The 11,032-nt window shown below is 38.8% G+C and overlaps 1 protein-coding gene across 2 annotated transcripts; it reads right to left on the bottom strand.

The window, feature by feature from the left end:
• Positions 1 to 133: 133 nt before the first annotated feature.
• LOC130432857 (CD276 antigen-like) lies at positions 134 to 2,281 on the bottom strand. Of its 2 annotated transcripts, none has more exons than XM_056762420.1 (4): positions 2,135 to 2,281; positions 1,389 to 1,760; positions 981 to 1,253; positions 134 to 277 (listed from the first exon to the last, which is right to left on the bottom strand). In XM_056762420.1, exons 1-4 carry the CDS (start codon positions 2,163 to 2,165, stop codon positions 177 to 179), a joined length of 777 nt encoding a protein of 258 aa, XP_056618398.1. In that variant the 5' UTR covers positions 2,166 to 2,281; the 3' UTR covers positions 134 to 176. The 2 variants fall into 2 exon arrangements, with proteins under 2 accessions (XP_056618398.1, XP_056618399.1); XM_056762421.1 differs by having other exon boundaries at positions 981 to 1,142.
• Positions 2,282 to 11,032: the final 8,751 nt, after the last annotated feature.

Below are 11,032 nucleotides of genomic sequence, written 5' to 3'. Positions count from 1 at the left end.
AAAGAACCACAAATACCCACCAAAACAACATAATAAATAATAAATCTATCTGCAATGAAAATGGAATACAAAGAGGACTTAAAAGTAAGAACAGACATCAATTCTCTGCCACATACACATGCACAACACCAGATTTAATTTAAATGTATGAACATTTTTTATTGTAAACATGTTCATCATTTTCTCTGTAACAGCAGCATTAAGACAGCAGGTATTAACACCAATAGGGCGATGCCAAACCCAATCCTGCTCCGTGGACTTTCTGCTTCACAGCATGCTGTGGAAAAAAGCTAATTTGTAATTAGGATGCAACTTTAATTATGCTGATTCAAAGTGTGAAGTTTAAACATGTCTAACTATAAAGGACAATTCATTTGGTTTACAACAGAGTTTAATTTCTTATAGAAATAGTTGATCAAAAACAAAAATGCTGTCATCATTTATTCACCCTGATGTCGTTCAAAACCGGTATAAGACTCCATTTGTTTGGAGAAATGTCTCAGGGGTTTTGTGTCTGTACATGTGTCAGTCTATGTTGTTTTGGAGGTTCAGAATTACATGAGGTTGACTAAACGATAAAAAAAAATGTAAGTGAACTATCGCTTTAATATTAGTTAATAGTAGGATAAACCAACATTGTTTTATATTAAAAAAATATATACAAATTGTGATTTAAAAATGCACCATATGCATCCATTAATATTATAAATAATTAATTTAATATTATATAAATTAATTAATTAATTAAAAAATTATATATATTAAGATTTCACATCCTTTTAAGCTTAATTACTCACAACATTTCCTTCATTATTAAGTTGTTGTAGATGAAAGCATCTGCTGAAAAAATGCACTTCTTAAATGAATAATACAGAATTATCCCTAATCATTTTATAGCTTAGTTTATATATAGCACTCAATATATAACTTTTACTAAAATACTTTGAAACACTAATAAAAAATCTATTGTTTTGAAATACCTGGATGAGGATGTAGTGTAAGTTCCCTGCTGAACTTTTGTGACAGCACATCCAGGCTCATCTCTACTCTAACAGTTTCTGTGGAGTTCAGGTTCAAGGTCATGTTGCTTTGCAGTCTATAGCGCCCTCTACTGTCAGGTATAAGTGTTGTATTTTCATATCCTAAGGGTGCAGACCAAGTCACAAGAGGTTTAGGAAAACCATGAGATGAAAGACTGATGATGATATTCCTGCAGAGATACTGAACTGCAATTTCAGGTTCATCGTATGGAGCTTGAGGGGTTGAAAAAGATCATATTAGTTAACTGACAACTAAAATAAAGTGTGTAGTTTCAGCATTGCGATAATAATAATAATTGTGCTAAAGGCTCTACAGCTTACTACTTGTGAGCGTGTTACCTCACTCACCTGCTACAAGCAAATAAACCATCTGTTCATTTGGACCATTGTTGCATGTCACATAACACTTATATTCTCCATTATGTTCTGGCTGAATGTCAGTTAACATTAGTGATGCATTTCCTGCCTGTAACTGGTCTTGGAAGAGAGATGTTCGGCCTTTGTAAACTTCATTCTGTTTTTCAAGCTGATCCCTGTGTCGATAGAAGCTGTGCACCACTGTATCACCATGCTGCCAGTTTATAACCAACATTTCAAAATCTATATTTGGATTCACAGGAAACAAGCAACTGAGCACAGCATCTGAACCTGGTGCAGCTATAACCTTCTTCACAAGAACCTCCTGAGAACTCCCTCTGAAACACAGCAAGGCGCTGTATGCTGCAGAGATGAAAACAGTGACAGGATAGATATATTAGTAAAATATTTCACATTACTAGCCAACAATGCTCGGAAGTTTAAATATGTGGACCACAAGGTAAAATTTGAAATATACAGTATAAAGGCAGTGACTAATACCAAAAAACATTATAATCCGCAATATTATTGAGATTATTTATTTGTGGTACTGTATTCTGTGCATCAGTGTATATTTAGGTTAAAATACAAACAGTGGCCACATTTACTGTAACTTTATTGTCATAAATAAATAGCTTATTGTTAAAAAAAACATTAAAAAATTCACAAAAAGTACACACGTTAGTTTTCTGCGAATAGAGTCACACTGGCCGCATGGTAAATTAACGTAACGTTACCCAATATGACTACAGTAACACTCCAAGTCATCGCCTGCAAATGTAATTTAGATAATTCTAATAAAAATAAAAAAGATCGATCGAAAGGAGAGAACACCGACTATACGTTTTCCCACAGACATGTGCGTAATACAAAAATCATGCATTTCCGCTAAATTCTTGTTCTTGTGTTTTATGACAGTATGACCCAAAAAAGACGCATAACCGCCACCTACTGATCTGGAGTGTGAAGAGTACTTAGATTTGCGAGGGAAAAAAACACAATATATATATATATATATATATATATATAACAAGTTTATTTTAATTCCTATATTCTATCTATTGTTCCTGTGTTTTTTTTAAGTAGTCTCCGCTGCAGAGAGATACCCCTCGATGCAGCCTGAAGAGAGATATTATCCACTCCCAACCATTCTAATTCTTGTATTAATTGGAATCAACTTTTACATTACTCTTTAATGATATGCCTCACTGTTTCTAATCCTCCACATTTGTCACACTTTCCCGATTTATGATTACCTATTTTAAAAAGAGTATAGATTAATGCTTTATGTCCAATTCTTTGTCTTGAAATAATGACATCCGTCTTATTTCCATATCTTTTTCTCTCATTTCAAACATACTCCTGAATCTGGATAAGATGTCTTCCTTTAGACCTATTCCATAACTTTTGCCATTTCTTACACAATTCATATGATATCAATCCCTTGAATTCATCTTTACTTAAAGGTAACTTAATTTCTGCTTGTGGATGATTTAATGCTTTCTTTGCAAGCAAGCCATCTACTTAATTTCCATCCACATCCACACCCACATGAACAGGGACCCATAGGAAATTGACCTCTGTCCTTAACTGCCTTATTCTAAACAAACTTTGTAAAACGTCAAATACGAAGTCTTGCATGTAGCTTCAAATTTACCACTTAGTAGACTAGTGAGCACAGCCATTGCATCACTACATATCACAGTTCTTTCTGGTTGAACTGCTTCAATCCACTGTAGAGCTAGTATGATAGCTAACAATTCAGTAGTAAAAAACTGACACATACTCTGATCATCTTTTTGCAATGTTTTTATTTATTTGGAATATATACTGCCGCTGCTATTCTTCCAGACTCAGGTTCCTTAGACCCATCTGTAAATGCCTGTAATACAGAATAATATTATCTTATTATATGCAATATACTAATTTAGTTGGTATGTTCATCTCTAGTTCTTTCATTATTTAGTGAATTTGTAAATCTATTAGTGGCATAGGTAACAACCAAGGGGGAATTGCTAGTGTAGGGGAATCAATGAGGAACAGTATTATTTAAACACTATTCTTCACCAAATATGAAAGAATTATCAGGAACTTTGATCACAATTATATAAATTACAGATAAGAAATATTAATATTAAATTATATAAGTAATATTTCAGTCGGATAAGGGTGGCATGCCCACTTCAGGTTGGTGGAGAGTTCCTGCCTCAAGTGGAGGAGTTCAAGTACCTGGGGGTCTTGTTCACGAGTTAGGGAAGGATGGAACGGGAGATTGACAGACGGATCGGTGCAGCTTCTGCAGTAATACGGTCGCTGTACCGGTCTGTCGTGGTGAAGAAGGAGCTGAGCTGCAAGGCGAAGCCCTCGATTTACCGGTCAATCTACGTTCCTACTCTCACCTATGGTCATGAGCTGTGGGTCATGACCGAAAGGACAAGATCCCGGATACAGGTGGCCGAAATGAGCTTTTTCCGCAGGGTGGCTGGGCGATCCCTTAGAGATAGGGTGAGAAGCTCGGTCACTCGGGAGGAGCTCAGAGTAGATCTGCTGCTCCTTCACATCGAGAGGGGCCAGCTGATGTGGTTTGGGCATCTTTTCCGGATGCCCCCTGGACGCCTTTCCGGGGAAGGTGTTCCTGGCATGTCCCACCGGGAGGAGACCCTGGGGAAGACCTAGGACACGCTGGAGGGATTATGTCTCCCGGCTGGCCTGGGAACGCCTCGGTGTCCCCCCGGAAGAGCAGGAGGAAGTGTCTAGGGAGAGGGAAGTCTGGGCATCCCTGCTTAGACTGCTGCCCCCGCGACCCGACCCCGGATAAGCGGAAGAAAACGAACGAACGAACAGAGTAATATATTCTCCACCACCCTTTGTAAGAGAAACAAATATCGACCCAAATTGGGATGAATTTAATTTATTATGATCAATTATACTTATCTGGGTCAGATACATGATTTGGGGAAATCACTTAACATTACGAGTAGGTTGCAAGAAACGGCATGTTTAGGGACTCCGGATTATGACCATGAACAAAAAACAACGTCACGTGTGAAATAAAACAGGACTTTATTACCTAGACTAGACACATACTAATCTAACATACATACATACAGTTTAGCATTGGAAGAAGGTTGAAGTTGAAGCAGAGAGAAGGACAGAGCATGGATTTATGGCAGTATATGATATTAAGAAGATCAATAGCCTGAACAAAACATCAGTTTTATCTTGTAAAGCATCTTTGTTAATAGAATCAATGATACTCTATGCATCAATTAATAAGATTAAATATGATACCTGCATGTCTTGCCCATCAAAAGAAATAAAGTGTCCTGATGCAGTTTGTTGAGCCTCCCGTTGATCTAGGCTGGAAGTGATCAGAGGGAATCAGTTTTATGCAGTGGATCTGTATCTGGATAGACGAGAACGCAGCCTGGCATAAATTTAGGGGTCAAAGGTGAAGTCTAATCCATCCTTTAGAGATGCAAGGTTACGAACCCCTGCCAACCAAAATACCTACAAACCAAAGAGACTCTTCTCGTGGTCTCTTTTAAACTGTAAAGGCCTGTTTATACACGAGCCTGTATCCGCTACGCGAGCCTCCGCTGACCGCGCGTGCAACTCCCCAAACGGACGAGACGTTTAAACTTGACCCGTTCGCCGTTGAGATATTCTTTGAAACGACAGGGGGGGCACAAACAAAATCGTCCTATAAATCCGCAGAAAGTAGAAGAAAGGTTGGATTTTTACCGGAATTAGGTCAGATCATTCAGAATGGCGTCTTGCGAGCAGCTGCTTGACAAGGGAATGTAGGAGATTTTGTGTTGTTGCTACTAAAAAAAAAGGACGAAAAAGGAGATGGAATGTTCGCCCACTGCATGCCACAAAACGTGGAGATGTAGAATAAATCGCTCTTGTGAAGCAGATGCGTGTGATGGACAGGGAAATGTATTTCAAACTATATGTACATTTCTATATAGATGTATTTAGGATTGCATGTCTGCCCCCAAAGTGAGTAAAGAGAGTTCATCTACCTACATTCCATTCGGTTGTAAAACACTCTTATCTTGATGGTTTGGTGTAGGATGCTATGGTCACAAGAGATCTAATCTGCGCCTAGGTGTTAGTTGCAGATTGGGGGTAGACCCCCTGACGGCTAATTTGCTGGTTGGGTCAGGGGTGTCCTAATTACTTTTAAGTAATATAGCTAGTTATTGCGTGTCTGATTGGTCTCAGGCACTTTACTTTACACTTTACTTTTCTCTCATTTCAATTTGCAATAAAGCTACCGGAGAAAATCAAAATGCACCACAGCAAATGCGCAAAGCTTGATTTTGTATTATCTCTATCTTTTTAAGTAATGTTTTGTTCGCATAACTGTATTCTACACTACCATGTTTGATTTAATCACATCCAGGGCTGTAGACTAACTTTTTGAACTGGTTGCATTGGTGGGCCTAACTTCTTAACAGCACAAAAGTTAGGTGCACCCAAATTTTTAGACCGCATCGCAGTTAACGCATTTGACATTTAACTGGTTATGATTTTCGGACGGATTAGGCATTAATTTAACATTATTCACGAAAAAGTTGTCAATTGTTCTTTTCATCTTCTCTCATCATCCGCGGCTACATCCACTCTGCTCACCTCTCTCTGTCTGACTGCAGCACACGCATTTTCAAACGTACACACCAGAGGTTCCTCTTGACCTTTTAATTGTCCGTCATTTTGACTGACAGGCTCGTAAAAAATCCGTCATAATCTCTTATTAACCGTCACTATTGTGCAAGGTGGCGTTAGGTGGTAATTAGTATGTTCGTGACGTCATCACGTTCTACTGGCGTCTCGGAACTTGTGGTATTTTAATACAACCGAATGCCCAATAAAGCCGTTGTTATAAAATTTTTATTTATATATTTAATCGTTTAATGTTCATGTTCATAGGTCCGTGTACGTTTTATTCATTTGATATCCTATATTAAATAAATTAATGGAAACTGAAAGATGACTCGTTTTTTCATTTTTCGTTTAGTTCAACAAACGAAAAATTAGATTTCGCCCCGATTTTTCATTTTTCGTTTGTCGTTTAAAAAACGGATTTCGGACTCAATATGGGATTCGTACATGTGGGCGGTGCTGTAACGCCCCTTTCACCGAATTGGTCAAATCGCTCACCATCCTGTACGGCCTTAATTCTGCCAGGCAGAATAAGAGTCACCTCTAGTCCTTCATTTTTAAGTTATTGCAAGTATGTCGGCGCGAACCACTGCTTATTGTTAACAGTGCGTGATATTTAAGCAGACATATCTGTTGCAATGTACGACATTTAAGAGATGCAGTATGCTGAATACCAGGGGTCTCCAACCCTGCTCCTGGTGAGCTACTCTCCTTAAGATTTCAGCTCTAACCCCAATCAAACACACCTGGGTTGCTTGATAATTACAGAAAGGTGTGCTGAAGCAGGGTTGGAGCTGCAATTTGCAGGACGGTAGTTCACCAGGTCCAGGGTTGAAGATCCCTCTGTATACAGTAATTTATGATGATTTATGATGATATAGTATCTTTCCAACAAAAGTCACCCATTACAATAAACACTTAAAAGACACAGACAGTCAAGAATAAGAAATGTGACCTCTTCGAAGTACTACAGAAGGTCTCTGCTGACACGCAGACATAGAAAACATACATGTGTAATAGCATAAGTAAAAACGTTAACAAAGATCCTTTTTCACGGGGCATTGCGGGTGTTTGACAGAGTTGCATCAGTCCAGCTACTCACTGCCTGCTGCATGCATTTCGTCAATTCAGCAATTTATGTTCCTCAATTATAAAAAAAAATAGCAGAATAACTCTGATCCCCATCATCTGGACACTATTCCCATCACTTGTCTACCCCTTGTTTACTGTCTTATTCCTTTGGTCTTGTTATTTGTCCGCTGTTGAATGTGTTTATGGTGTTGTGCTTTTTCGTGTGTCTCTGTGGATTAAATTATACCAGTTTGGAGTATCTGCTTGTCTTGAGTGTTTGCTTCACAAACCGTGACATCTGTATGTAAGTGTCTCTGTCGACACCTAGGGTACTTTACAGACTCGACTTTCACCTGAAAATTTAGATGTGCTGGTTTTTCTCAACAAAAACTAATCTGCTTTATAAATGGGTTTTTCATTCGGTCTGCATGAGTTTATTCAGAAATTGTTACAAAATCTAAACGATAAAACTAATATTTTATTGATGGGAGAGTCTACCCGCTACGCAAAGTCTTCTTCAGCACATCCCAAAGATTCTCAATAGGGTCAAGGTGTGGGCTCTGTGGTGGCCAATGAGTGAAAATGATGTATATGTTTCCTTAACCACTCTTTCACAATTTGAGCCTGATTAATCCTGCCATTGTCATGTTGAAATCTGCCCGTGCCATCAGGAAGGAAAGAACCCATTGATGGCATAACTTGATCATTCAGTCAACTGACCTCATTCTCTGGGCACATAACGTTGTTGAACCTAGACCTCAAATCCAATGGGAGGCTCTTACCTATTTGCTTAGTTGAATTCATGCTGTTGTTGACTGTTTTTGAACGGGCAGTGTATATAACTCTGCTTTATAATTGGGTTTCTCATTCGGTCTGCATGAGCTGGTTCAGAAATTGTTACAAAACCAAAATGATAGAACTATATATTTACATTAACATTTAGTCATTTAGTAGACGCTTTTATCCAAAGAGTATTACAGAGAGGTCAGGGAGCAATAAGCGACATGTCAAACAGGAGCAATCACACAATAGGTACTGATACAAATAAGCCAAAGATAATTTAGATAATATCTACAGTACACATGGATGTCCAGTTCACAGCATATCTTCAATACTGTATGACAACAGAAGCCCTAGTTTAGGCACAACACGGTTAGCATATCTATAAATCTGGTCACCTACAGATAGTCATTCCACCACCAAACACACACACACACACAAACACACACACACACACACACACACACACACGCAGACACACACACACACACACACTTCTCCCTCAAACATTTGCAAAACATAGTGATATGTAGATTCTCACAATTAGATAAAGCTGTTATTTTAAACTGGAAACAAAGAGTCAATGCCTAAACTAAAAACTAAAACAAAAGACAAATGCTAAAACTATTGTTAATCATACATACAGTGAGGGAAATAATTATTTGATCCCCTGCTGATTTAAGTTTGCCTGCTTACAAAGAAATGAAGGGTCCATCATTTTCATGGTAGGTTTATTTAAACTGATAGAGACAGAATATCAACAACAAAAAATCAGGGGGAAATGTTATATAAAGGTTATAAGTTGATTTTCATTTCAGTCAGTGAAATAAGAATTTGATCCCCAAGCAAAACATAACTTTGTACTTGGTGGAGAAACCCTTGTTGGCCAGCACAGAGGTCAGACATTTCTGATAGTTGGTCACCAGGTTTGAACATGTGTCAGGATATATTTGAGTCCACTCCTCTGTCAATCTAGATAAGATAAGATTCAACCGATTCGTCAGGTATGGTGACCCATACCCGAAATGTGACCTGTGCTTTTAACCCATCTAGTGATTAGTGAGCACACACACAGCAAGTGGTGAACACACGTACACCCGAAGCAGTGGGCAGATATCACTGCAGCGCCCGGGGAGCATGTAGGGTTAGGTGCCTTGTTCAAAGGCACCACAATCGTTACCCGCCGGCCGTGAGGATCGAACCGACAACCTTCTGGTAACGAGTCCGACTCTCTAACCATTAGGCCACGATTTATATCTTTAAGGTTTCTTGGCTGTCGCTCAGTAAATTGTAGTTTTAACCTCCTTCACAGATTTTCTATAGGACTAGGGTCTAGAGACTGGCTAGGACATTTAATGTGCGTCTCCTTAAGCCACTCTTTGGTTGACCATAGTGGTGGAGAGGTTGAAATGGGAGATACAGATTCTGTTGGCAGGCCTCTCTTATATACATAAGATGATTTAGGAGTACTGTCTTAAAGTGACAGGAATAATCTGTGGGCCATGTAGGCACATAACCAATCTTTGGGGCCAGAATTCTTGCTTGTTGGTAGGGGATCAAATATTTATTTCACTGACTGAAATGCAAATCAATTTATAACCTTTATTTCCACTGATATTTTGGTTGATTTTCAGGTTCTATCAGTTAAAATAAACCTAAACATTATAGGTCCTGCATTTATTTGTAAGCAGGCAAACTTACAAAATCAGTGTTGGGATCAAATAACTATTTCCCTCACTGTACATACATACATGCATACTGTACATATAATTTACTCGGATCACAATAATTATTGGGGAGAAGAATATTGATTGAATTTTTTATTTTTGGAATATAACTGATGGGGAAATTACGGTTAGTAGTAGTCATAATGGCCTAATGGTTAGAGAGTTGGACTTACATTTAGTCATTTGGCAGACGCTTTTATCCAAAGCGACTTACAGTGCACTTATTACAGGGACAATCCCCCTGGAGCAACATGGAGTAAAGTGTCTTGCTCAAGGACACACTGGTGGTGGCTGCTGGGATCGAACCAGCAACCTTTTGATTACCAGTTCAGTGGTTTAACCCACTAGACCACCATGTCCTTGTGACTTGTGACCAGAAGGTTGCCGGTGCGATCCTCAGGCCCGGCGGGTAACGATTGCGGTGCCCTTGAACAAGGCACCTAACCCTACATGCTCCCCGGGCGCTGCAGTGATATCTGCCCACTGCTTCGGGTGTACGTGTGTTCATCACTTGCTGTGTGTGTGCTCACTAATCACAGGATGGGTAAAAAGCAGAGGTCACATTTCGGGTATGGGTCACCATACCTGACGAATCGGTCACTTTCACTTTCATGGCGTGAACTATTTCTCCTTAAACATGAATCGATGAATGTTCCCAATCATCATTACAGAATGCTGTTTTAAGTTCAGCAATGTTCATAAACTTGTACTATAAAATTGTCGCTGTTGAAAGAAAATTATTTGTGATAAATTGACTTAAATTTCTAAAACATTTCAGGTCACATTTAGTTTGGTTACATGTGATGTTGTGAGAATAAAATAATTTTTTGCAGAATTAAATTTTGTGTTTTACAAACTAACATACACATCTGCATGCCGGCTCCCAACTGTGCAGATTCATGATGTTCCTTATGTGTGATGTTTGTTCTCAGAAATACAGCTACAACATATTCATACTTTATCTGTATGGAGAGTGGATAAATTAGATTGAAAGAGGCTGACACCCCCTCTTGTGGACAGCATTAAGAATTATGGTCATCATGGAATTTTTGGAGTTTGATCTAAATGATCTGTATCAAAGTTCGTGATATAGAGCCTATTCATCCACTTTTTTATAACAATAAACATTAAAATAAGTGAAAATTGGCCCAACTTGCATCAGGAGTAGACTTTGAACTTGAGCTAGCGCATAAAGAGAGAGCGCATTTAGGCTACGCCCACACCGGGGAAACAATCCAACCCACTTTCTATTGCGGGAAAATGCATCCTTGTCATTTCTGATTTATAACAAAAAACATAACAATGCCTAAACTGCTGTGAGACAAGGTGCACAGAAAACAAGAGAAAGTCCAGTGAGCACGTCCCTCTTAACCTAGCGGGTCTAAG

Source organism: Triplophysa dalaica, chromosome 12, assembly GCF_015846415.1.
Source record: "Triplophysa dalaica isolate WHDGS20190420 chromosome 12, ASM1584641v1, whole genome shotgun sequence".
In the NCBI taxonomy this organism is placed as follows: domain Eukaryota; kingdom Metazoa; phylum Chordata; class Actinopteri; order Cypriniformes; family Nemacheilidae; genus Triplophysa; species Triplophysa dalaica.
The sequence above is the reverse complement of the archived record's forward strand: the minus strand, read 5'-3'. Positions and strand labels throughout refer to the sequence as shown.

What these genes read in the sequence shown, in the direction of transcription:
- LOC130432857 (XM_056762420.1), bottom strand. Translation starts at nt 2,165, where the DNA reads ATGACTTGGAGTGTTACTGTAGTCATATTGG. An exon ending in TGTTACTGTAGTCATATTGG is followed by an intron (nt 1,761 to 2,134) that starts GTAACGTTACGT and finishes TCATCTCTGCAG; the next exon opens with CATACAGCGCCTTGCTGTGT. An exon ending in TACACTACATCCTCATCCAG is followed by an intron (nt 278 to 980) that starts GTATTTCAAAAC and finishes TTTTTTCCACAG; the next exon opens with CATGCTGTGAAGCAGAAAGT.